This window comes from Daphnia pulex, chromosome 4, assembly GCF_021134715.1.
Source record: "Daphnia pulex isolate KAP4 chromosome 4, ASM2113471v1".
In the NCBI taxonomy this organism is placed as follows: domain Eukaryota; kingdom Metazoa; phylum Arthropoda; class Branchiopoda; order Diplostraca; family Daphniidae; genus Daphnia; species Daphnia pulex.
Window position 1 is genome coordinate 5,110,524 of NC_060020.1, and position 25,733 is coordinate 5,136,256.

The 25,733-nt window shown below is 40.4% G+C and overlaps 6 protein-coding genes and 2 long non-coding RNA genes across 19 annotated transcripts; 4 read left to right on the plus strand and 4 right to left on the minus strand.

Annotated features, from left to right (window-relative positions):
• The first annotated feature begins 5 nt into the window (after nt 1-5).
• On the plus strand, nt 6-1,402 carry LOC124192108 (vacuolar protein sorting-associated protein 28 homolog). The gene is made up of 3 exons (XM_046585276.1): nt 6-484; nt 651-929; nt 996-1,402. Exons 1-3 carry the CDS (start codon nt 417-419, stop codon nt 1,276-1,278), a joined length of 630 nt encoding a protein of 209 aa, XP_046441232.1. The 5' UTR covers nt 6-416; the 3' UTR covers nt 1,279-1,402.
• Nucleotides 1,403-1,410: 8 nt separating this feature from the next.
• On the minus strand, nt 1,411-3,979 carry LOC124192106 (monocarboxylate transporter 12-like). The gene is made up of 8 exons (XM_046585273.1): nt 3,425-3,979; nt 3,245-3,358; nt 3,068-3,181; nt 2,851-2,994; nt 2,282-2,780; nt 1,969-2,198; nt 1,810-1,910; nt 1,411-1,740 (listed from the first exon to the last, which is right to left on the minus strand). Exons 1-8 carry the CDS (start codon nt 3,438-3,440, stop codon nt 1,612-1,614), a joined length of 1,347 nt encoding a protein of 448 aa, XP_046441229.1. The 5' UTR covers nt 3,441-3,979; the 3' UTR covers nt 1,411-1,611.
• A 379-nt stretch (nt 3,980-4,358) lies between these two features.
• On the minus strand, nt 4,359-4,614 carry LOC124192111. The gene is made up of 2 exons (XR_006873586.1): nt 4,490-4,614; nt 4,359-4,426 (listed from the first exon to the last, which is right to left on the minus strand). It is a non-coding gene; the product is annotated as an uncharacterized LOC124192111 (long non-coding RNA).
• Nucleotides 4,615-4,899: 285 nt separating this feature from the next.
• On the plus strand, nt 4,900-7,193 carry LOC124192105. The gene is made up of 9 exons (XM_046585272.1): nt 4,900-5,027; nt 5,103-5,241; nt 5,332-5,484; nt 5,559-5,738; nt 5,810-5,959; nt 6,016-6,126; nt 6,194-6,528; nt 6,588-6,659; nt 6,737-7,193. The coding sequence occupies exons 2-9, from the start codon at nt 5,227-5,229 to the stop codon at nt 7,080-7,082; spliced, it is 1,362 nt and encodes a 453-aa protein (XP_046441228.1). The 5' UTR covers nt 4,900-5,027; nt 5,103-5,226; the 3' UTR covers nt 7,083-7,193.
• Nucleotides 7,194-7,765: 572 nt separating this feature from the next.
• Nucleotides 7,766-15,572, minus strand: LOC124192103 (protein numb-like). Of its 4 annotated transcripts, none has more exons than XR_006873581.1 (10): nt 15,519-15,569; nt 12,582-12,758; nt 12,387-12,458; nt 12,234-12,311; nt 12,020-12,160; nt 11,645-11,834; nt 11,324-11,563; nt 10,781-10,914; nt 8,796-10,705; nt 7,766-8,725 (listed from the first exon to the last, which is right to left on the minus strand). XR_006873581.1 is itself a non-coding variant. In XM_046585269.1 (10 exons), the coding sequence occupies exons 2-10, from the start codon at nt 12,714-12,716 to the stop codon at nt 10,232-10,234; spliced, it is 1,533 nt and encodes a 510-aa protein (XP_046441225.1). In that variant the 5' UTR covers nt 12,717-12,758; nt 15,519-15,572; the 3' UTR covers nt 7,766-10,231. The 4 variants fall into 4 exon arrangements, 2 of the variants coding, with proteins under 2 accessions (XP_046441225.1, XP_046441224.1); XR_006873580.1 differs by lacking the exon at nt 15,519-15,569 and adding an exon at nt 13,491-14,614; XM_046585269.1 differs by adding an exon at nt 11,071-11,139 and having other exon boundaries at nt 7,766-10,705; nt 15,519-15,572.
• Nucleotides 15,573-15,794: 222 nt separating this feature from the next.
• On the plus strand, nt 15,795-18,888 carry LOC124192099 (splicing factor 3B subunit 2-like). Of its 2 annotated transcripts, XR_006873578.1 has the most exons (10): nt 15,795-16,275; nt 16,363-17,009; nt 17,072-17,415; nt 17,486-17,690; nt 17,761-18,011; nt 18,087-18,205; nt 18,270-18,430; nt 18,500-18,598; nt 18,665-18,707; nt 18,794-18,888. XR_006873578.1 is itself a non-coding variant. In XM_046585258.1 (8 exons), exons 1-8 carry the CDS (start codon nt 16,035-16,037, stop codon nt 18,569-18,571), a joined length of 2,040 nt encoding a protein of 679 aa, XP_046441214.1. In that variant the 5' UTR covers nt 15,795-16,034; the 3' UTR covers nt 18,572-18,637. The 2 variants fall into 2 exon arrangements, 1 of the variants encoding a protein (XP_046441214.1); XM_046585258.1 differs by lacking the exons at nt 18,665-18,707; nt 18,794-18,888 and having other exon boundaries at nt 18,500-18,637.
• Nucleotides 18,703-21,111, minus strand: LOC124192101. Of its 6 annotated transcripts, XM_046585267.1 has the most exons (7): nt 21,017-21,087; nt 20,556-20,951; nt 19,602-20,493; nt 19,400-19,532; nt 19,142-19,323; nt 18,901-19,072; nt 18,703-18,822 (listed from the first exon to the last, which is right to left on the minus strand). In XM_046585267.1, the coding sequence occupies exons 2-6, from the start codon at nt 20,850-20,852 to the stop codon at nt 18,948-18,950; spliced, it is 1,629 nt and encodes a 542-aa protein (XP_046441223.1). In that variant the 5' UTR covers nt 20,853-20,951; nt 21,017-21,087; the 3' UTR covers nt 18,703-18,822; nt 18,901-18,947. The 6 variants fall into 6 exon arrangements, with proteins under 6 accessions (XP_046441223.1, XP_046441222.1, XP_046441221.1 ...); XM_046585266.1 differs by having other exon boundaries at nt 18,703-19,072; nt 21,032-21,111; XM_046585265.1 differs by having other exon boundaries at nt 18,703-19,072; nt 19,139-19,323; nt 21,032-21,111.
• A 539-nt stretch (nt 21,112-21,650) lies between these two features.
• On the plus strand, nt 21,651-25,401 carry LOC124192110. 3 transcript variants are annotated; one of them, XR_006873583.1, is made up of 7 exons: nt 21,651-22,335; nt 22,993-23,076; nt 23,509-23,610; nt 23,679-23,892; nt 24,014-24,496; nt 24,559-24,670; nt 24,739-25,401. It is a non-coding gene; the product is annotated as an uncharacterized LOC124192110 (long non-coding RNA). The 3 variants fall into 3 exon arrangements; XR_006873584.1 differs by lacking the exon at nt 21,651-22,335 and adding an exon at nt 22,351-22,622; XR_006873585.1 differs by lacking the exon at nt 21,651-22,335 and adding an exon at nt 22,351-22,549.
• Nucleotides 25,402-25,733: the final 332 nt, after the last annotated feature.

Consider the following 25,733-nt stretch of genomic DNA (forward strand, 5'->3'; position numbering starts at 1 on the left):
GTATTTCGGCCTTCAGCAGAGCCTTCAGTTCCGTTTTGTGGGTGTATAAATTTTCCAGTTAATTTCGAGGATTGTATTTAGCTCTGGAAAGCACGGGGTACAACAACTAATGGAAGAACAATATGAGTTAACTAGGCCATTGGAAGAATTTTAATTTAATTTAATAGACTGTTCCTATTGGTTTAGAAATAGCAACGTTGCATTGCATACACAATTTTTAGGGGCTGGGTTTGTGATTTCGTGAGCAGACGAAGAATTAGTGATTCTTCTTAGTTTAGTTCCTGCCTTGATGAATCATCTGCTTGTCAAAGTCTGAAATCTCATTCGTTTAACGAATGTGGCAATAGTTACACTACAATTATTGTTTTGCACACATAGTTTGAAAAACATTGTTGACGACCGCTCAGAATAACGAAATGTCAGGGTTGAAAAACGTAGACTTTGAAGAGGCCAAACTGTACAAGAATGCAAGAGAACGAGAAAAGTAAATATACTATTATTTTGCAATGTTAGAACTCCTTACTCCATCTTTGTGACTAATTGTAGATAATTGTTGGTTAGAAAATCTTATTTTTTTTTAATGGAGAAGTGCTGTGTTTATTTGCCTTACTATTATTTAAAAAAAATGGTAATTTGTTTTCTTTCTTTAGGTATGATAATATGGCTGATTTGTATGCAGTTATCAATACAATTCAATGTCTTGAAAAGGCATACATCAAAGATTCTGTGACAGCAAAAGAGTACACAGCTGCATGTTCCAAATTGCTTGTTCAGTTTAAAGCTGCTTTCAAACAAGTCCAGGGAGAAGAGTTTCCATCCGTTGAGAAATTCACCTCACATTTCAAGCTAGATTGCCCAGCAGCGATGGAGAGGATTAAAGAAGATCGCCCAATCACAATAAGGGATGACAAGGGGAACACTAGCAAATGGTAAAATAAATTAAAGAAAATTGCTTTCGAAACAGATTATCACACCAACAAATGATTTCTTTACAGCATTGCAGATATTGTTTCGTTATTCATCACAAGTATGGATAAACTTCGCCTGGACATTCGAGCCAATGATGAACTGCAGCCAGACCTTAGGGACCTTGCTGATACTATGGCAAGACTTAGTTTGGTTCCTGATGAATTTGAAGGCAAGAAGAAGGTCAATCAGTGGCTTCAAACCCTTTTATCCATGCAAGCGTCTGATGAGCTCAGCGAAAGTCAAGTACGACAATTACTCTTTGATCTTGAAACTTCTTACAACGCATTCAATCGTCTTCTGCACCCGTAAATGAAAATTCATCTCGGTATCGAAATTTAAATTCCCATTTTTTCGCGATTGTTTTTTAGTTAGTTTTCGTTTACCTTGAAGTAAAATTGTATTGAATGCGATTACAAGTGAATAAGAAAATGTATATGAATGTTTTTTTCTGTTTTAACACCAATTTTATTGGATGTCATAATATTAGTATAAACGCTATTGTTTCATTGTTTCGGATTTCTGAAAGAACTACTTTAAGTCAAAACAGCGTCAATTAAAACTCGTCAACATTATTTCAATTTTATCTTTAGGAAGACTTTGAGTTGCGAGAAGCGGAATTCAAAGATATTTTTAAATAAAGGGTCACCGTTTCGTTCGACGCAGAACGTAGCAACCAATCGTTGATGCTGCTGCTAGAAATTGAATAACAGTAGCAAATACAAATGCCAACCAATAAGACCGTCCTGGAGTGCTATCTACAATTAGTCCGGCCTGTAGAAAAATAATGCACTGTAAACACGAAGAGCTATTTTGAGCTAGGAGCGTTATAAATTTCCTTACAATTGGTGGACCAATGAGTATTCCAAGACCCCCGAAAAACATTGTTATTCCGAAAACTCGGCTCAAGTTCAGTGTTCCAAAAAGAGATCGCGGTACCAGTGCTAGGAAAAAAAGGGAGAATTAATACATAACATTTCTCTCAACTGCAAGGTCAATTACCAAGGAGCAAACACTGAAGGCCATAGCTTACGCTAAATAAAAAGCCTTGGATAATCATTTGAATTCCGTTCACTACTAATGGAAAGGATGCGATCAAAATAGCGCAAAACACCTGGGAAACGGCGTAAATTTTTGTCACATCAAGATTCCAAAATGTAACGAGCGGACCGATAACTAAACGGCCCACAAGGTCTCCTACTCCCATAGTGCTCAGCATAACGATATAATATCTAAAAAAGAAGAGAGAAAAAATAAATCCATAAAAGTTTCAGCAATTTTATTTGAATGGCAATTGTAACAAATAAAAACATACTCCTCGAGATCAAGAGAGCGAGTGTAATCAGCCAGTAAAATGTAAGGTATGGATGTGGCAAGTAACCAAAAAAAGCTGCTAAGATGCAACAGCCAGGCCGAATAGTCCTTCCACTTTAACTGCTGGGTCCCGTCGATGTAATCATCAACTATAACCTGGGGTTCAATTAAATCCGAGTACCTTTTCTCTTCTTTCTCTCCTTGCTTGTCGTTTGCGTTGAGAGGAAAGCTTTCAAAATCCACATTTTCATTTTTCGCTGGCTTCCTCGGTGGAAATATCAAAGCGCCCAAGCAAGTCAATTGAAAAGTGCAGGCGCCAGTGATGAGGAATGCACCTCTCCATCCGTACAGGTCAATTAGAAAATTGAAAAGTGGGCCAAAGACGAAAACACCTAATCCAACACCAGATTGGCTTAGCGAGAAGGCGATCGCGTGCTTCTTGACGAAGCTGTCTGAAATAGCCACGATCCACGATGTGTAGTTTAAGCATAGACCAAATGCTTGTAAAGGTAAAATTTTTAAAAAATTAATGAAGTTATGTCTATCGATAAGTAATGCTGCGATTCCTACCTGTTATTCCTCCATGTGTAAAAAACAGCATTATAAGGCTGGGCGCAATGCTACTCAAAGCGAACCCGATCATCGATAATATTCCGCCCAGCATAACAGTCCATCGGCATCCAATCCGCTTGATAAATATTGTGGCTATTGGACCTATATATGTAATGATTGACATGGTCATTTGAACTGGCCATATGGTATGAAATTTCACAAACAAAATCCTAACCTGCTAACATGTATACGCCATTGTTGAGCGATCCAACCCAAGCGGTGGTCGACCGTGTCGCTTGGAATTCATTGAGAAGCAACGGGAAATACATGCTGAAGGTGTAGTAGACAGCTGTCTTACGGGAATAAATGGGGCATTAAATCTGTGCTAGAAAATATATCGCGTGGACTTTACCCGACGAAATCGCCGAAGCGGCGAGAGCAGCTCCAGCAATAACCCAAGCCCATCCAGCATCGATGTCTGGACTCAGACTAGGAGCTGAGCGGCAACGGCCGGCCGCCGTTTTTTCTGTGAAGTATTTTAAGCCAATAAAAGTATATCCAACAATATTTTGGTAAATATAAACATAATTACCAGTTTTTTCGGTCATGTTGGATCGTTCTTCCTGACTTCTTCTCCTGGTTTGACGAAATTAGTCCAGTTGATATTGGTCTTGAAACATCGACTGCTCACAGAAAACGGTACATCAACATTGTTTCGCGTGTTCGGGTAGAGAATTATGCTGCACTTCGACTCACTTGCCGATAAAATAAGTGGCTTGATTTCCGATTGCGATATGACGACTTAGTTTCACTGATACGGGGTACGACTTCACGGCCGCACAGAAGTAACTTGATTCTATCCGCGTTGATGCTTCCCATGCCGATGCGACAGTATACAGACCCGCGTGCGAGATCTCTTTGTATGCTACAACCGGACTGAACTGGTTCTTTTGCTGGCGCAACTTTGTGGTCCAGATAAACAACAACATTTGTCGTCTGCAGGATCTCAAACGCAATGGGCATGCGCCAGAAGCAAGAAGGCACCAGAATAATTCAAGGATTTCACCTAGAGGCTATAAGAGCGTTTGATGTTTACTCACAAACATGGTGGTGATTTCCTAATTCCGGACGCTTAGCTATGTCAGAGTTTCTAAAAAGTTGGCGTTCGTATATGGATATGTAAGAATCTTCTATTTCACAAGAGTTTTATCGATTTACTGAGTTAATTGTACGTCATAATAGGATTATAACGGTAAAAGTATTACTGCTGGTGGCTAACCCAACTTTTTATCGCAAGAAAGTTGAAAACGTTTGATCAATAATTCAAGTCGCTACTGTAACCTAGAAATTGTTATTAGCCTACCGTCACAACTTTAACGGAAAAAGTTGGGACTTACATATATAATTCAGGTTAAAGGTTTTTCCTCGAAGCAGTAATACAGAAGTTTATAACCATACCATTGTAAAACAACAAAAACTGAAAGAAATCTGAAAGAAATGAAAGATATCACTTAGGCCTACCTAGATAACACATTCATATGGCCATTTATTTGTTTATCTCATCAACCCATTTTCCTTTATCAAAACTTTAGACCTACAAAAAAAAACTATTAATTATTCAATCGTTTGAATTGATTTCGACAAATTTTGTCCTTACCGCAATAGAAACTCATCCCATCAAGTTTATCATAAACTAGGGAAAAGCTAACGGATGAGAACGAGAAGATTGTATTGTCGTTACAACATTGAAGAAAGTCCATCAAATTTTAGGGTTGATTAAGAATTTTGTAGATTTTTGTAAAGTGTGATTAAGGTTATATACAGACTAGTGAACATTGTTAGATTATTTTCCGTGGGTCATCAAGGGGGGAAAACCAAGGCCATGATTGCTTACAGTTATTGCTGCTAGGATGAATATAGTAATTAGTAATATAGTAATTAATAGTGAAGGATTAGCTTTGGGGGGTCATGGCCGTCGTGCGCTGATTTCTCCTTCAGCCAATCAGATTAGAGAAAGGGAAGGGTCAGAAAAGGTGAGGACGCCATTTTGTTTAGAACTTGTTGCATTTTGGCATATGTCAGTTTCGCAGTTGTCGTGTGATTTACTCCTCTGATAGTTTCATGGTTCTCTTTTCGTCAAATCACACCAATCGCCATGGAGGAATTTAAATTTGACTTTATTGAAAGCCTGCATGGTAAACCCTAATAACCATTTGCATAAAGAAAATGAAAGTTGATTGAATTGTGTAATTTGACCAATTTGTGTATAGGTCAATACCTGGATTTCATTTGTGATCAGATTTTTGCCTATTTGGATTACGATTCTTTGATGAATTCAAAAATGGTCTCAGTTTTTGGAAAAAGATCATCTCCAAAGGGGCCTTCTGGAAGGTGATGTTGGAAAGAAAGGTAAAGCGATATCTTTTAATCTTTTAGCATGTGTTTGAGTAGGAGATGCTATATGGTGTAAACAGCAACAGTTATGTTATCTCTACCTAGAAAAAAGTGTTGCCCTATTGGAAAAAAGTGTTTGATGCAGTAAAAGTATTTAAAGATCAAGAGCTGCTGAGTCGTGGAAATGCTGATGCTTCTCAACGTCATTGTGAGTACTACCACACAATGTATTGTCTGGTGGAAGATGAAATTCAAAAGGTAATGTGTCCAAGTAATAAAAATGTTTCAGTATCAGTTTTGTTCATTTTAAATAATTTGGTGTCCATTTCTAGAGTGTGGATTCAAACTGGAGAGCTGGAGGAAAACATCAGCGTGTCAAATACAAAAGCTTTGGAAATCCCTGTATCTTGGTTCATCGCTATGAATGTGAAGTGGATTCACAATGGATCGTTCAAATACAGCAGCAATGTCGTATACTTGTTCGTAATCGCTGGACCCTCAAACTGGAAAAGGTTAATATTTGTTCAAAATGTGAAAATGTACTATTGTACATAATAGGCCTAAGTGTGGTAATATCCTTCAGGTTCTTGAAATTCCGTTAACTGAAATCAACATGAATGGAAGGGATCGTGATTTTGAACTGACTCGTGTGAAGATTAATTCGAATTTCATCACAGCATCCTTTTCTGTCCACCCAGAAATTTGCGTTTGGGATGCAAAATCACATGAACTGGTAAGCAAACTCTATATGGTGTCACACAACGTTGATAGTTAATAAATTGCTTTAAGTTGAGAGTCTTGAAACCTGTTCCGGAGCAAGGAAACGGACGGAGGTCGGTCTATGTGAAAGGCCATTGCCTATGGAATGATTTGCTACTGTCGTGTTACCAAAGGGTTTCGGTATTAAATGCAAACTCAGGTTCCTTTGCCATCAGTTTACTTATTTTGAGTAATTGGTTATTTTTAGGATGAATCAGAATGCATTGTGACACTGCGCAGAATTCCCCTGAATGGGGACGGAGACGTCACTTTACTTTATTACCAGAAAGTTCTACCAAGTCCCAGATTTTTTCTGGAAGTTGCAATGGATGACGATTATATCGTGTTATTTTTCTCCAGAGATGAGCAACGATTGTACATGCCCAGTATGGCAGAAACTTTCGAGATAGAAATTCGAAGCGCAGTTTCCTATGATGTCGTCCATAAAATTTCGATTCCAACGTCTTCACCATTCGAAGACTACCAATTCCATTATCTAAATGGATTTATTGTTATGGGCCAAACGGAAGACAATTTTTTTAGGTTTTATTTGACGTTGATTTTTTTTTATTGGTCATTTCCGCTCATTTCACTGTTATTAGCATCTGGAGGGCTGCTGTTGGTCGTTGTGTCAAAACCATTTGCCATGGCGACCAAGGATTATGTGCAATCAGGTAAGTTAACAAGATTAAATCTTACCGTATTCTTACAGAAATTACTACAACTTTGTTTCTTTGATTATTTCCATTAGAATCATTTCGGAAAAATTCATCGTCACTTGTGATGACGACGGTGTATTGAAGATCTGGGATTTCCAAGCAGCTCTCATTCACCCGGAGCCATCCAGCTCTAATTTCCTGATCAGGAAAATCTCCCACCTGAATGCTGTCTCCCGTTCGGCTTCGGCTAAACCATCTGCAGTATCCTCGAAGGTGAAGAGGATCGATGCCCGCAAGAAAACGCCGCGCGTTCCGCCAATTGAATATGTGGGAACTACCTGCATGGTGGCCGACGAATTGCAAATGATCCTTGTTTTCCATTCGGACGATGGTTCTTCCTATTTGCACGTTGAAACCTTCTTGAACGCAGCCCAATGAGAAAGCCAGTCGTGTAAGTCTTCCACCCTGCCTGCTTTAAAGTCTTAACCATGCTGTGTTGCCTTGTTGATTGCGTTTAAACGCGCGTTTAAAAGTGACGTCAAGTTTCTCGGAAATTCGCATTTGTTTCAAACTCAGACCCCAGTTTGCTATCGTTCCAGTTACCTTACCGAAAATATTTTGAAATTCATTTGATGAGTACAAGAAAATGTAGAAATACAATCGGTACACTACCGTACCGATTAAGTTTTGTCAAATACCGTCCTCTCTTGACTTTTTCTCTCTTGACCCAACCAACCATTTCGGTATATTTCAATTTGAATGATGCGTCTGGCCGCGCTTTCCAAAGTTGGTTCCGATTCATACAAAGGCACAGATTCCTGATGATGGCTTTCCCAAATGAAAATGGACAATACGCCACGCACGACCAGCAGTCGACCACTATAGACTAGTGAACATTTTCAGATTATAATCCGTGGGTCATCAGAGGGTGGGGGGTTTACCCGACGAAATCGCCGAAGCGGCGAGAGCAGCTCCAGCAATAACCCAGGCCCATCCAGCATCGATGTCTGGACTCAGACTAGGAGCTGAGCGGCAACGGCCGGTCGCCGATTTTTCTGTGAAGTATTTTAAGCCAATAAAAGTATATCCAACAATATTTTGGTAAATATAAACATAATTACCAGTTTTTTCGGTCATGTTGGATCGTTCTTCCTGACTTCTTCTCCTGGTTTGACGAAATTAGTCCAGTTGATATTGGTCTTGAAACATCGACTGCTCACAGAAAACGGTACATCAACATTGTTTCGCGTGTTCGGATAGAGAATTATGCTCCACTTCGACTCACTTGTCGATAAAATAAGTGGCTTGATTTCCGATTGCGATATCATGACGACTTAGTTTCACTGATACGGGGTACGACTTCACAGCCGTACAGAAGTAACTTGATTCTATCCGCGTTGATGCTTCCCATGCCGATGCGACAGTATACAGACCCGCGTGCGAGATGTCTTATATGCTAAAACCGGACTGAACTGGTTCTTTTGCTGGCGCCGGTAAACAACAACATTTTTCATCTGCAGGATCTCAAACGCAACGGGCATGCGCCAGAATAATTCAAAGATTTCACCTAGAGGCTATAAGAGCGTTTGATGTTTACTCACAAACATGGTGGTGATTTCCTAATTCCGGACGCTTAGCTATGTCAGAGTTTCTAAAAAGTTGGCGTTCGTATATGGATATGTAAGAATCTTCAATTTCACAAGAGTTTTATCGATTTACTGAGTTAATTGTACGTCATAGGATTATAACGATAAAAGTATTCCTGCTGGTGGCTAACCCAACTTTTTATCGCAAGAAAGTTGAAAACGTTTGATCAATAATTCAAGTCGCTACTGTAACCTAGAAATTGTTATTACCGTCACAACTTTAACGCAAAAAGTTGGGACTTACATATATAATTCAGGTTAAAGGTTTTTCCTCGAAGCAATAATGCATAAGTTTATAACCGTACGATTGTAAAACAACAAAAACTGAAAGCAATCTGAAAGAAATGAAAGATATCACTTACCTAGATAACAAATTCATATGGCCATTTATTTGTTTATCTCATGAACCCATTTTCCTTTATCAAAACCTTAGACCTACAAAAAAAAAAGAAAAACCATTAATTATTCAATCGATTGAATTTATTTCGACAAATTTTGTCCTTACCGCAATAGAAACTCACCCTATCAAGTTTATCATAAACTAGGGAAAAGCTAACGGATGAGAACGAGAAGATTGTATTGTCGTTACAACATTGAAGAAAGTCCATCAAATTTTAGGGTTGATTAAGAATTTTTGTAGATTTTTGTAAAGTGTGATTAAGGTTATATATATAAACACACTTTGAAACATTCCTTGGCAAAAAAAAAATAAGAAGGATGAAATAAAAGGAAGGAAAAGGGAAAGATGGGAGTGAAAAGCGACAAAATCGGAAATGTTATGCCTTCATTTGTTGGTTGAACGTGTGCCTGAATGGTGTAGAAATAGACATCGGTAAAGGCGTCCGGCTCCGAAATTCTTACAAAACACGGCCACAGCAGATGGGAAAGTAGGGCACACAGTTATTAATGATCATCAACAAATAAACAGCGGCGAGAAAATGGTCTGCAAGAAGCAAATCGGTGCGTATAATTTAGAATAGTGTCCGATGTCCCCCACCCTCCACACAAAGCCCATACTCATTTTCTTTGACGAAACAATCACTGAGCGTGTGAATCATCATCATCTATCACTTATTTTATGCTATACGGCACCACGTTGCAAGTCTTAAATTTCGTTCGAAACAACTCTTGCCCGAATACGATCGGGGTAGTCCTTGACATTGTTATTATATACATAGAAACACACACACGACAGAGCTTATTATAATAATTTCTTCCTCTTTTGTCTGTTTTTTGTTGGTTTGTTTTTCGTTTAGTTTAAAGATAAAGAGATGTACAAAATTGTGCAAGAGTCCGCGCTTCCATGAAAAAAAGCCTGCGGATCGAAATCAAATCGTTAATTGTCCGTTGTTTAGGAGGGCAACAGTCTGGTGCGAAATGGACGACAAAACTAAAAACAAAAGTTAACCAAAATAATCGTTCGTTCCCGTCTCTCCTCACCCTATCTACTAATTTCAGCCGACAGCATCACTACATGACCAAGTCGATGCGAAATTTAAAATAAAAGGATGGAATTAGTTCATGTTTCAATACCCACGCGCGAGATCTGGCCAGCTTTGACAGCTCAGCGAAATATAGGGAATGGGCATCGCAAATTTTTAGAACTGTTGTAAAGGTTCATATCCCGCCATCGTTGCACAAGGGGCAAACTTTGAATTGGCAGGGATCAAATCAAATGATATCTAAGAGGAAAAACAAAGCACAAAAAATGATGATGGCAAAATTAAGAGCGTTCCGGCACACGAAGTATAGGAATGTCTGTGTTTTCTTGAAAGAAAAATTAAAGAAAGAAGGAATTTTTAAGGGTTGGTATGGGAGAGGTATATATAATACATCAAATCAGTCTGGCATTTAAAAAAAAAAGGTAAAACCACTGATGGGTTAGTTGTCTCAGGGTAACGGGGGAAGGAAGAATTACTGAAAAGAAGTGTGCCATCGTCTCTACATACGAACTTCAAAGGTCTTGACGACAGAATTCTGAAGAAAAGGATTTGTGTTGCTGGGACTGCGCGTGGCTAAAGCGGCCCATTCGGCGTCGAACGGATCCGATATTAGTGCGTTTGTTCGATTGGTGATTGACGGGGAATGATGTGCCGGCGTACTGGTGGGCGAAGAAGAAGAGGAATGAAGAGCCGTGTGGAAAGGACTGCGCGGTGGTATCGCCGGCAAGTGTGGTGGCGGAGTGGCCAAAGAATGACTGGCCGGAGCAATGGAAGGAGCTTCTGGGGGCGATCCTAGTGATTGGGATCGTGAATGAGCCATCAAGGCAGGCGGGCGACGTGGCGGCAGCGAGCTCGGTCCTTGGGACGCCACGCTGGCCGTTAAACTGCCCAGCCACTGTTCCCCTCGTGACATTGGATTGTTCACCGACGCTTCCTTATTGTTCACCTGGAATCCGTTAGTGGGTGGGACCATCTATTTGAAAAATATAAAGTCCAAATTAGCCTCTATTAACATTAATCTAAAAACAAATGAAAAATAAAACTTTACGTTGACTTTGTTGTCCACCAGGAAGGGATCATCAGTAGACGATAAGAGTGACAATCCTTGGGATAGCTGCTGACACATGGCGCTAACTGCGTTGGAACGTTCTACCATAGGCGAAGTTTCCGGAATCGGAGTCACTTTAATAGCAAATCCATGAAAACAATTAATTAAAAATTGTCTCTGATCGGTTAACTGAAAAGTCTTTGACATGTCACTCAAATTGGTGGTCCAATCAAAATTTCCAAGCGGGAAATGGAAAAGCAACAAAACAAAAAAGTAATGCATTCACTCACTAGATGAGTCTTGGCTAGGAGATGGCTGCATACGGTGACGACTGACTCGAGGAGGAGGCTGAGGACTTTCTGTACGGTGGACGAATGGGATCGAAGCATGCATCAGACACATTGCAATAGAGAAGAAAAAAAACACCATCAACACCCACGAACAAACAAAAAAAGGATCGTCTACGGTACTGGAACAAGGACGGTAAAAAGCCGCAATGGGGAGACGAATGAGCCAGACGAAAAATAACGAAGAAATGTTTACCAGGCGTGACGATCAGGTTGGACTTGTAGCTGGGTGCTTCATTGCTCAACGAGTTTTGTTGGCGTTCGACGGTCGAGGGTAAATCTCCGATTCGAAGCGACATCTGACGTTTGAAAGGTGAACTCTGATTGAGCTGGGAGAGCCCACGAAATGAGCCTTGTCGCTCGAGCAGGTGCGGAGCAGCGTGGGGACGTTCAATGGCGAACGGATTGACCACTGCCTTGGCCGGCGCCGGTGGTTCTAGAATTTCCCACAATGAGCAATCAACACGTGAGATGCATGAGTCACTTTTGGGCTCAAGAAATAGATGTGAGGTATTACCGGCCGGTCTGTATTCCTGCGGATCTTGAATGCGTTCCGTCAAGGGCGCTGCTCTAAAACTGCCCGAGCGCGTGAATGTAGAGTTGGAGGTGTCGAAATTCATCGTCACGCTGCACTCCTTATCTCGTTTTTGTTTCCGTTCCAAGCAAACGGCAAAAGCGCAACCCACTGCATGACTCAACCGCTCTCCCTGAAAAAAGAAAAAAACCAGGGCATCAACAATAGTATTAATAACCAGCGTAAGTCAAAGGAGGAAATAAGACCGGAAACCGTCAATCCATTATCATTGACGATGGCCACTTTCATTATTGGGGTAATCAAGCTTGTCTCTCTCTCTCTCTGTTGGATTGACAGCAATTCATTTACGATCCTCACCGAGTCTTTGCTGGCCAAGAATCCGTGGCACATCCAACGACGCGTAGTACCATCACGACAGATGTACGAGAATCCTTTTTCGTGATTACGATCCGGAGCACAAAAGGAGACTTTCTCAATCGTCTGGTCGACAATCAATCCCTGTGATTCACGATGCAATAGAGAGAAAAGTGAGTCTAAGATGTCGGTGACGAAATCAACGGAAATTTCATACTTTGGTGTCTTCTTCGACAACTCGTAATCCATCGCCGGAAATGTGCAGAACGCCTTTTACTGGTCGACGTCTAGAATTCTGTTTTGGGAATGAATAAATAAATAAATGTGGAATATTTTGTCATCATCGTTTCAATGGAAATGAATATTTTACCCTGAGCACTTTGAGTGCTTCCTCGCAAACAGGCATACCACGTGACTCGTACACTTCCACGCATCCCAGATACTGGAAAAAATAAAAATTCAAAAAGGTGAGCGAATCGCAAATAAATAGAACCACGTGGATTCCTGCCAAACGTCAACAACAAAAATATACGTCCTGCACAATGTATATAACGTGCTCACGAACCTTGACGTAAAAATTGCAAGTTCCAGCTCGAACGGCAGCCTCGTCCGACTGCCATTGGTGCGGTTTTGAACTCTCGGGGACGTGGTCTTTGCGGCGACGGAAACTTTCGCGGAAGCTTCTCCGCAATCGCTCCATCCTCTTATGGCGTCCGCTCTCCTTGGTCTCGCTCTTCTCAGCCTGCAATAAGAAAAACCGAAGCAAAATATTAGAGACGCCGCGATCTGCAATGGTGTCGGGTCCAACCCGAATTCCGGCCATTCCAGCCGTTTCATGGAGAAATTAACGTTGCAACATAACGGCAAATTCGTTCAGTTAGCGCAACTATCCCGTTACGCTTTCGCAAACGCACGCAATGAATCATGCCCTGAAGAGTACGGTACCTCGGTGGAATAATAAAAAATTAACGAAAGAAACGAGAACCCACACGCCCCGAATATTATCGATTGTTTCTCAAGCGCGGGCACGTCGAGACGGCGCGCCATTGCCAAGAGAGATATTCTTTCGACCGAATCTTGATTATTACCCAAAGAATAAACAGCAACTTGTGAGATAATAAAAGAATAGGGCATCTCCGTTCGGGAAACGACAGACACACACACACACGTGAAAAAGAAAAACATGGCAAGATCAAAGAGGAGGAGCTGGAGCCTCAGAGGAAAGGGGGGCGTGACGTCGCTTCACACGTCAGCTAACGCCAGAGGGCAACAGGTCATCGCTACGCCCCAGGTAAGACGCAACGTGTTACACGCTCCGAGACCCAACCTAGCCCACATTCCAATCTTTTTTAACCTTTTGCTTCCTCAACTAAAATTACCCGATACATTCTTAGAAAGTTTCCTTGATTCGACCAAATCGAGTTGGCCACGGTCAAATGTTAAGCAGGAATTAAAATATAAGAGACCCGATCACCTTGTCGATTTCATTGGCCACCGGAGCGATCGGATGGGTTACGGCCGATTCGAGCGGATCGTGCGGAAGAGCAGAATGGGCGTTGCCCATGTTTTGGTTTTTTTTTAAATTAAGATTTGGTGGTGCAATGTGTGCAAAATAAAATGTAAAAGAGTTTTTTGTTGGATATTTTGTAGATGAACGAAAAACTAGATGTGCATCAAGATCCGTGCGAATTAAATTCGTGCGTCGTCACACGGCCGGTTTCCATTACGCCGGCACCGGCGACCCGTAAAGTCAGAAAATAAGAGATATCCGCCCAGTTGCCATTCCGGTAAAACAGAAAGACGAGCAAATATTTCCGTCTTATTTCTTTGGGTTGCACAAACGATTCCGCACGTGCAAACACACGTCACACACAGTAGTCACAATCTAGTTCACTCTTAAAAAAGATCACACTCGGCCGTAAAACACAGAAACGAAATGGCGTAAAACGGACGCAAAACGTCTGTCCAGTTGAATCACGTCGGGAGGGAAATCGATGAGAACGACCGCGAAGCTGCTGGAGGAGCAGACTATAACAACAAGCGAACGTTCCCCAGCAAGGCGGACCATCAAAATGGCGCCCGTGACGTGAGAAACCCAAGCAAACTACTGCCAAAGAGTGGAATGTAGTCCCGACCAGGTATATAGACGCATGCGACCGTGGTTGGCTCCCTTCGTGTTGCCATAGGTATGTAACATGAGGCTTTGGCCTTCATGCTTGTTCAGCTCGAGGCCATCTTTGAACTCCCTCCTTCTTTTCTGTCTTTTCTTCTACCTTTTTACTGACTTATTTCTCTCTTCTTTCCAGCTAGACAAAAAAGGTAGCAGCCGATTCCTACAGTCTCGGGGTTAGCATCGAAAATAATAATAACAAGAGATGGGCTTCATCGAAATTGTTTTTTCCCGATGATGGCATCTATGGTGACGGATCACATCTCGTACGGGGGTTATTGCATACATGAATATGAATGGACCCGCAACAGAGGAGGTGAACGAACCACATGAGAGAGCCCTACGTCGTTGAAGGACACTTTGCTTTTATCAGTTAGTCCTGTGATACGTCCGGCAAACATCAACGTGATGTGGCCATCACTTTCTCTTTCATGTCATAGAAACCAACACGATATCAATGCAGGGCAAGGTAGATTACGTTCATGATTTACCTTTGTTCAAAGCCAGCCAAGGGTCGAATCAATAAATGAAGTTACCTCGTCTGCAAATGATATATCGATAAGCATGTCAGCAGACGGTTAGAGGACAAGGGTTGCTTAATAATCTACTGATAATAAATATACTACTACTAGCTGCAGCACACACACACACAATCTTCAAAGTGGGAAAAGCAACCAAATTGGTTAGTTTCTTGGCCTTGCGGTTGCACTGACCCTGGATCAACAATGCCCTATGGCGAAAAAGGCCGACTCTTTCACTCATCGTCAAAAAAAAGAAAAAATAAAACCGTAAACGTATATGAGAGACAAGGAGAGAAAAAGAAACGGTAATGGCTTCGTGGAAAGAATGTCAACGTGTATACGTAATGGCGTGAGAGTCTGAGAGAGACCTAGTGAAGTTGCTACACGGCCTGTGTGATGAAAGTCTCTTATCGATCCGGCTCACAGGCACATCTCACATCAGGGTTGTTGATAATGAAACTGATTTCTCTTTTAGCTTCTACCAACGTTTGATCGGTTCACCGACACCAAAAAATCTCAAGAGGGGTGAAATGGCCACACGCAACGTTTCTCATCAGATTTTACGAAAATGTGATTGTCGATGAGAATTTTCCCATCGAAAAACGATAATATCAAATAGGCTGGAAAAAACAATCTACAAAAGGTATGTACAAACGTAAAGGGGAGAGAACAAATGCCGTCGGTTTCACTTGATGCTGTAGACCTCTGGGCAGAGAGAAAACCAACCAAGACTGCCTTGAATGAGAAACTGAAAACAAGCCCCGACGAAAAGCCTGTCAACACACACCAAAACAGAATCGGCCAAACTTACCGGCCTCGCGATGAACTGGACGATCTCAATGAAAACAATACGTTCACAAACTAACTAATCACACCACTCCCACCGCTTTAGCAATACTCTCAGAGCACTTCGGTTTAAGAAACCGTTTTGACTGCAACTGCATCTCTCTCAGTGTGCCACCACAAAAAAAAATCATTTAAGATTCATCAGACTGCCATCTGGTGTTGATAGTGTGCACAAGCCTTTATTAAAAATTTAGGGCGCGTCGTGAACGCCATCTGCTGGTTTTCTGTGGTACCTCAATGAATATACGATTTGATCATGGCTTTTAGATTCGGCTTCATTTGGTCGTCGTTTACTCGCTTCACCCGTTTGGTTCTCTAACAAACTTGTTTTGCTATCGTGTTTCTTTCAAGGCAGTTTTAAATTAACGTAAAACTTCATCGTGTTTTACTTGGACGCGTCTATTTTGTCTATTGATTTGAAACACCCTTTTGATTGTGTGATTATTCTTTAGAAACAGAAAGTTATTTAGTTGAATTTGACATGGATCATCACATGCCGCCCGGCTACGGCCAGGAGAATTACATGTATGGAGATCCTTCAAGGTCCTTCCAGGGTAATGCTGTCGGTATGTATGGATCAGGTGCTAGACCGATGTCACCTCCTCCAGGTGATGAAGACATTCCCGCCCATGAACATCTCCCATCAGCACTTGAAGAAGTCCTTGCTTACAAAGAATACCGAGTACGAGAAACGGGCCACTCTGGAGAGGTTGATAACATTAGTGAGTAACACTTTTATAAATTTTCTAGTCTTCATGAAAGGTTTCGCTTGCAGGAATGAACTTTATTCTTTTCTATTTTTTTTTTAGTTAATGAAATCCCTGTCAAAACAGTTATAGAAACTGAAGGAACTATTGAAGAGAGGAAAGATGATTTCGGTGGGGAAGAAAACCTTGAAGAAAAAACTAAAACTCAAAGAAATCAAAAGAAGAAAAAGAAGAAGAAGCGCACTAAGAGACATCAACAGAAAGAAGAAGAAGAAGAAAATGAAAGGAATGATGATGCTGAAGAACCTCCACAAGTGGATATTGAGTATGTCCAGGAAGAAATCATTTATGACGACAAAAATCCTTTCTACCGACAGTTTGCCAAAATCTTCGAAGCATTTAAAATCATTGATGAAAAAACTGCAAAGAAAGCTGAAGAAGATGAAGCCAAAAAGAAAGAACTTCAAAGAAGTTTAGAACTTAAGAAGGTCCCCAAGTTTGCAGAAGAGGAAGATTTGGAGGAGAAAAAGGAAAATGCTGATGATGACAAGCCAAAAGTTTCAAAAAGAAAACTAAAACAACTTACTCGACTAAGTGTGGCCGATTTGAAGCAATGTGTTGCCAGACCAGACGTCGTAGAGATGCACGACGTTACTGCTAGAGACCCCAAACTGTTAGTTCTTTTGAAAGCAACCAGAAATTCGGTCCCAGTTCCTCGACATTGGTGTGCGAAGCGCAAGTACTTACAGGTATATTTTACTATGCACAAAGGGTAAACAATTCGTTTTAAACAAATTTTTTTGTACTTTAGGGAAAACGTGGAATAGAAAAGCCTCCTTTCAATTTGCCCGATTTCATCAAAAAGACCGGAATCATGGAAATGCGAGCTGCTTTGCAGGAAAAGGAAGAGTCAAAAACACTTAAAGCTAAAATGCGTGAGCGTGTTCGACCCAAGATGGGGCGTGTTGATATCGACTATCAAAAGTTGCATGACGCTTTCTTCAAATGGCAAACCAAACCCAAGATGACGATTATGGGTGATTTATACTATGAAGGAAAAGAATTTGAAACTCGAATGAAAGACAAAAAACCCGGAGAGTTGTCTGACGAACTGCGAACTGCTCTCGGAATGCCTGTTGGTCCTAGTTCAAACAAGTAAGAATCTATTCTTAATTTGACACCGTTTTGTGTTACAGTAGTTAATGTTAATGGCGTTTTCTTTAAGAATTCCTCCTCCTTGGTTGATTGCCATGCAAAGATATGGTCCACCACCGTCTTACCCTAACTTGAAGATTCCAGGATTGAACGCTCCAATTCCTGATGGTTCTTCCTTTGGCTACCATGCCGGAGGTTGGGGAAAACCTCCTGTCGATGAATTCGGGCGGCCTCTGTACGGCGATGTTTTTGGATTGACTGGAATCGCAGGCGATGTAAGAAAATATCTCATACTCTGTGTATAACAAATTCTATTAACCACGAATACTTTTGCCTCTTTTTCAGACAATTTTACTCGACGAAGAAGTTGATCGTACCTTGTGGGGTGAACTTGAATCGGAAGAAGAGGAGGAGGAAGTTGAGGAGAGTGAAGAGGAAGAAGGAGAGGACGAAGAAGGCGCCATTGATCAATCAGGTCTGGTTACTCCTGCAGAAGGACTTGCTACTCCTTCGGGATTCTCATCTGTACCTGCTGGTCTGGAAACACCAGATATGATTGAGCTACGAAAGAAAAAGATTGAAGCAGAGATGGAGAGGTATGTAACCAGTGTCAACTACTATACAACTGCTACTTTACATTTTTAATTATTCCTATTTTCACTCTTATTTAGTAACGAAACGCCTCAGCTGTATACCGTCCTTCCAGAAAAGCGAACGGACAGAATCGGTCAAGCGATGATGGGATCTACCCATGTATATGATATCGCTTCAGCTACGACCACTCAGAAGAGTAAGATTTGTCATTTTTTAGTTAATTTGTTGTTATTATGATTTTTCAATTAAATTTTTCATAGGTAGTGGTGGTGTGGAACTTAGTTTGGATCCCTCCGAGTTGGAAGGTTTGGACTCTGAATCAATGGCCGCTCGTTATGAACAAACATTGCGGGAGCAACAAGGCAACTTGGCTAAGGAAGATTTCAGTGACATGGTGGCTGAACATGCCGCCAAGCAGAAGGTAAGTCGTAAATCCAAATCAGTGATTATTAACTTGATTAATAAAATGTTTTCGTAATTGCAAAAACAGAGCAAGAGAAAGAGACAACAACAACAGACGGACACTAAACAGGCCAAGAAATACAAAGAGTTCAAATTTTAACATCCCTTTTGAAGCATTAAAAATCTTGTAATACACGCTCCGTTGTAATAAACAATTTGTTCTTAATTGTGTTTTTGAAACTATTTTTATTAGATACCGCCACATATCTCCTCCACACACAAAAGAAGAAATTCCGGTACAGCATGTTTGTATTAACTATATAGCATTAAACTACAGAATAGGTTATTTTATTTCCTTATTATGTTTGGTATGTTGCAACAGAATCGTCAAGAATTGCAGCAGTCATCGTGCTTTTGGAAGGTAAAAAAACGAAACACATGCTGATGGAAAGTCGTATAAAATATTATTAGCCAGTATTGCACTCTAACCTTGATTTCGTCTAATGACTAGTATTATAACAGGTTGCACAAGGTATCTAATTTGACTGATGATTCCAATTCAACGGCGAAGTTTCCTCGTATGAGCAAGAAAATTGGGCTGCTCCTATGGCCGAATGCTTGAACGGTTGATCAACATCCTGCATGCTAACGATCCCAGATCCTGAGGCACCCAAATCAACGTTCTGATGTTGACTGTGTCTTAATAACAAAGATGAGAAATCGTAACTACTGCTTGTTGTAGGACGGATATCGCTCGATGTTGAAGCTCCATTAGAAGAAGTAGATAACAACCCCATAGAACGCCAGGATGGTAAGGGATCCAGAGAAAAGTTGGTTGCTTCAAAATCAACTGTACTACCAGGAGGAGACGCCAATAAGAATTGCAAATGACGAATGTATTTGATAGCCAACCTGAAAAAAAAGGAAAAAGGTTAATCCAGGTTTTAAGCGAATGTTTATTGCTCATAAACGATTAAGCCAAAACAACCTGAGGGATTCGATTTTCGACAATTTTTTCCCTGGTGGTTTGATGTACGGTAATTTTTCACGTAGAGAATCGAATGCTCGATTCATATCTCGCATACGCGTCCGTTCCCGATCGCATGCCGATTTCTTGTAATCTAATAGCAAAATGAAAAATAATTTAATAGCTTGAATTTATTTAGACTATAGACGATGGGCCTTCAGACCTTTTTCATACTGAGCTCTGCTGCTATTGGAACCTCTCCAACAACGACTGGGATTTGGATAACGCTCAATGCTGACGGCATGTTGAAGTAGTTCTTCATTTTCAAAATCTGCTGCCATGAAAACGTCTCCTTCTTGCACTTGACCCAATCTGAGTCCAGTTGATCCTGGCATGCTGGTACGATCCGCTATAACGCTCCCGCGGGCTGAACAGCCTTCTGGAACCCAAATTCGTCGATTATTGGTATCTAGGTGGTAAAGCGGGTTAGATCCAGGTATCGACAAAGATTTGAACGGATCTTCCATCAACATGAACGACGGGTGAGAATATTCCAAATGGGTGTTTTCTGTTGACATCATTGGAAAATGGCATGGTGAGCCAAGTTGCTGATGAGACGATGGAAGACCAAAATGAGCTTGAGCTTCTTCGTGAGCGTTGGACATCCAACACGACGGGTTGAAATTGAGCATGTTTGGGATAAGAGTTAGACTGTTAGCGCTTTCACCGGAGGTGTCCGGCACCTCACCATCGTAATGGGTGATGGTGGGCAGATTACAAGAGGCCAAAGTCACGTAACGTGTTGGTGATTGATGTTGGTCATCGAGATATGAATTTTCCAATTCTTCTTTATCTTCTATTAGAGATCCATTCTTGAAAAGTTCATTGTCTTCATTTACTTCCACGAAGTTAGAAGGCGGTTCCAACAAAAGATCTTTCCGAAGTTCCAAATTTCCTCTCGATTCCCTTTCGTCCTCTCTAAAAATAGCATCAGGTTTAAAGACGATGACACTGGTTTCTTTAATTTCATTAATAGAGTCCTCCGGAGACTGTGTCACTGATTGATCATAGTTGATTTCGTCCAGAACAGAAGATGGCATCGTCAAATCCTCTGCCTAATCAAAATTAATATTTTACATTGATGAAGTCTCTCACACACACGATTTTAATGCCATACCGTATCTGAATGAAAAATTGGTACCTCCACAACTTGACCATCTTTATGAAGCTCGATATTGAAATGCTCAGAAACTTGTCCGCTGGGAATCTGAATAACGCTTCCAGCCGATGCTGGAATCCAGTGAATTACCTCCACGGCTCCTTCTCGTTCTGTAGTCTTTGATGTGGAGACACCGTCGGTTTGACTATCTTCTGACAATGAATTACATTCCGCTCTCGTATCAACGATTTTCTTCTCTTTCTTTTTTCCTTGCATTTTCCGCGGTGAAGAACGATTCTTTTGGTAGCGAGGCATTTTGGTGGTTAGTTCCAACTATACTGACCTCAAGGGCCTTTCAGTAATATCAGTTCCTACTTTTATTCCAGAAATATTGTAGAATTCCGAATAAACAGCCTAAAAATGAATATTTTATTCTGAAGTAATCGAGTAAACCTATTTAAGTTGAAAAGCAATATTACGTCATGATGATCTACCTGCTAAATGTATCTCCAACCGTGCGCTCTGTCGCTTTCTGTGCGACTGTTGCATAGCAGGTAGCGACAATGACTGTTTTCAAAGTTCTATCATTTCCCCCTCTCTCCCTGAATAATAGTGGAATATTGTCTGTTTTCACAGGTTTTCTAGAAACGTTTTTCTTTTATAATAAATTTATAAATAAGTAGCGAGATGGGGGTATTAAAGACGATAGCCTCATCACTTTATTACAAAAATGTCAGTAAACTTAAAGAAAAAGTATGTCATATTATTTTGCGCACAAAATTTGTATAACACATCCTGTAATCTGTCAGTCTATCAGTGATCAATACGGAATACAATATTATCATAAAAATATACCCCCATATTTAAAAAAAAATTCCGTCAAGAAATTATTTTTCAAAATCTACGTATTTGCGGCTATATCAACCCATGTTGAGATTGGCTTGTATAGGTTCCTGTTATGGGAATATGTGATGCAGCAGACCACGGTAGACTAACACCTGTGCAAAGTGAGGTTGAATCGACACATGTGGCACGCGTCGTCATCATCGCAAGTAAAACACAGGTGGACAGGTGGTCCTTAGTCAGTTCCCCTTTTTTTTCGAAAGAGCGGAAACTCAGAAAGAAACAATTGGACTGCAAAACATTATGGCAGCAAGCCGTTCGTGCCCTACATTTCACGGAAAAAATAAAGGGTAAAACTTTAATGAGAATTCCAAAGGCAAACAGCTCCCGATCCAGGGTGAAGTAATTCTTTAAAACTTTTTAAAAAGCTAATGACAAACAAATTAGTAATGCGCAAATTACAAAGTGTTTGCAGTGTATATAAAATGTCATTAAAAACACTGCATTAAAAAGCACAATAAAAATTGATTTGAATGGATTTAAATGTAGGATTTAATCAATATTTAGCCTTACTGAAATGCCAAAATTGGACGGTTAATTCCAGTATTCGTGGAAAAAAATTTTAACTAACGTTATTGACGGTTAAACATAGGCTACACAAGCGTGTAAACCGTTAACGGTTTAGTAAATTTTTATTCAAATCCCCACCCTAGATGGCGAAAACGTCGAGTACCCCCCCATCTTGCGGCAAAATTTGTCGTCTGATTACTGATTAGTACCTTCTTAATAAAAATGGCGACCAGTCCGACCGCGTTACAGAGCAGTTACGACCTACGATCAGTTGGAACCTGCGACTGCGAGTGACTGACAATTCCTGCCTTTTACGAAAAGTTTTCGTCACTCACGAATATTCGTCGAAAACAGCCTACAGCAGTAGATTGTTGTCGGTGAGAAGGTAACTCAGTTCCCAGGTTTCTCCGGTTTATTTAAGTAGTTAAGAAATGTAGAATCGCGAAGAGTTTTTAAAAAATTAAAGACGTGTAGGAATGAAAATCTTGCAATAAGGTAGAGAAATCAGTTTTTGCGGTGAAGTAATAATTGTAGAGAAAAGAAAGAAATACTTTTACGAAGTGGTATTGCAAAACGTGAACGTACGAAATCAGCCAGAGGTAAATGGGCTTGCAGGAATATAGTTCACATTTTGAGTACTTCTTTGAGATCATTTTTCTGTGATGTATCATGGTATGTATCATAACCATTAAAATATAATGTTTCAAGTAGATTGTCATTCAAAATAGCTAGGTGGATGAATACATCCAATTAATGATATATCCAATTACAACACACACAGTAAACCTTTCCTGAGCAAGTCAGAAAACATTGTCGTGGCGGTCCTGACAGAGAGAAATCCTAGCGATATACTATTTGATTTGTATTAAATTAGTTCCAATATTTCATTTTTGGTTCTTTTCCATCTAGAGTTAAGTTAATATTTTACACTACTTGTGGTTTACCACTAACTAAAGCCTAGGTTTGCAAATTAGTTTCTAGTTCTTGTTTTCAATGTTAATTATGAAGCTGCTAAAATAATGGTTTCTTTGATTCTTTTAAGCTTCCCAACCTACCACATTTGTTTTTGTTTTAATTGGAGTAGTGGAGTAGCAGTCGTGAAGTGAGAAAGCAGAAAGGGAAACAGGTATTGCTTTTTTAATCTTCTTGTGTCTCTTTTCAATGCTACAATTCTGATATTTTTTATATTTTATGTGTAATATTTGGTTAGTTATAACTGTGTTTTGTGAGAGCTGTTTCTTTTAGTCTAGAGGAAAGAGCACTGGCATTCTTTGAGAGAACACTAGTTCTATACAAAACAAGTCATTTAGAAATTAGAATAAAGTAGGTTTTGTGTTGGAATTTATTTGGATAGTTAATGAGTAATGCGGGTCGTAGGCTGCCAAAATCAAACTTTTCTTCTGTAGGAATTTCTCCCAGATATTAAGTAGAGTTATGTTTTATTTGTTCCACCTTCTGACCTCCACTCACAATTCCACCAAGTTTTAGCATACAAAAGAATAATTACAATGACAATTTGCTGATTTTTTTTCTGATTTTTGAATATGGCTTTATGAAGATTTTGCGGTACCAGGCTCAGGAAAAAAGAAACCGTAGAAGTCACTTGTCGCTCAAGTTCTCCATTATCTAACCTTTAACCACCAATTGCGTAAAGCACTAGGTAATAAGAAAAATTTTTTATTTCTTTTTCGTTTCCATTTCTCATTAGCATTATATTATCTTCAACAGATTTTGAAACACAAACGCGATGCAATTTTTCTTTACGGTGAATGAGTTAGACCGTATCACGAAGTCAAGCATCTAGCCCGATGTTCAAGATTTTCATTAGGGCCTCAAGAATAACTCACCGGCTTGGATATATTGTCTTCCGTCAAGAAAGTTGTCTAGCCTTTAGCTAGATCTTAATACAAACCTTAGTCTTACACTCTACTGATTATAAAAGGTATGGGATCATTCTTTACCATTTCACTTTCCTTCCCAAGCGAGAGCCTTATCAATATTCTTTAGCCCAGACAAATAAGAGATCCCCCAATTAATTATTCTCTTGTTGTATCGGCTCGCAGAATTTCTAGTTCTGGAAGACCTTCTGGGAGACTTTCGCAACCCGTCCGTTATGGATTGCAAACTGGGAGTGCGCACTTATCTCGAAGACGAGTTGGCAAAAGCCAAACTCAAACGGAGTAACTTTTTGTCATGGAAATTTTTCCTCCGGATTTCAGGTGCAGACTGGAAAAAAAAGAAACTTCGCGACAGATGGAGAAAATGAAAAACGATCACGAGGAAGCGATCTTAACAGCCGTTCGCGATGCTCTAAAGCCGGTCGATAGCGAATTAAGAGTCCCTCCATAAAGATCGTGAAGCCTATCTTCTCCTTCAAAAGGAGTATGCGGATCACCAAACCTCACAAAACCAATCACCAAACAACTGCATCCTTTGGTTCAAGCCGAGTCCTCTGTTATCGTCAATGTCCTTTACCGACCGGAATACCTTTTCCAGCCTGGCACGGAAGCACGGAAGAAGTGTGATAATGGCGGATTCATTCGCAGGTAAATTCGATTTGTACTTATGTTAACCATTGATCTAACTTGGAATTTCTTTTTTATTGAAGGTTGATTAAACACACTGAACGATTGCTGGAGGACAAGGAGGAAAAACTTTGCATCCAAGTTCTCAACACTTTACGTCACATGATGAATTTCGATGGTGGGAATGGCGAAAAGGTAATCAACTAATCATTCTATAAAAATTTAAAGCAATAAAATTACCTTAATGCATCAATTATTTTCAGGGAGACGCATTGAGAAAGAATCTTTGAGTTCGCTACTTTGCCAAACTAGCCTCTCATAGTTCTAAAAAGGCCGAGTTCAATGGCGGAAGCGGAATCTACCGCTGGAATTCATTCAACATTATCTGGTGGTACTGGTGGTGGAGGAGGCGGTGTCGGACAATCTTCATCGCTGACAACCCACGGACCTCGAGAGCGTCTCCTGTCGCGAGGTGAAATGTGTTTCCACGAGGTGCAAGTGTACCTGTACTGAGCAGGCGCCTCTGATTTGATGGCCATATTGGTCATGAAGTCGTCGTTATCGCCATCGTTTTCATGGAAGCGGTCCAGTTGGGGATCGCCCTGTTGGAAGGCGACCACCCCGTAAGCAAGCGGAGTCTCTACACGAAATTTACTGAAAAATAACGATTTAAAAAAAGGAAATTCGATCGTTTTTCAGCTGTCAAAAGCCCCAGCTTTAGTTACTTTTATTTTTCGTAGTTCTAAAGTCATTTATTGTAATTATTTTGAGATTATTTGGGGTGATATTTTACCGTAAGTGATCTAGCTTCAAAGCTCACTTGTTAGATTTTTTATATTTTGCGTTTATATCTACTTCCGGTTTCTAAATCAGTTAATAGTTCAGTAAGTTTGTATGTGACACCCAAATAAACCCATTATTCGTGATCCTCGTCAAATTTGGGGTCGATTTCATGTGAAAGTACAAAATGTCGGAAAATCGTCCAAAATCGAGAATTTTCCTGATTTCACTTAGGTCTGGTACGAATGTTGCGTGACGAAACCTCTTTTCAGTGTTCACTATCTGTTGGATCGATCGCACAATATTGGCCTCTAAATGTAATTAAAGGACAAAGCATTTTTATTGTCATGATTCCACTCTACTCTAGTCTAGTTCTTCCAAAGTTGCTCATGGGACTGAGTACCAGGATTGTTCCAGTGTTAACATTTTTGCAACTATTGAGAGCTTATTGACAGAGAAAAGAGGTTTCTAACAAGGC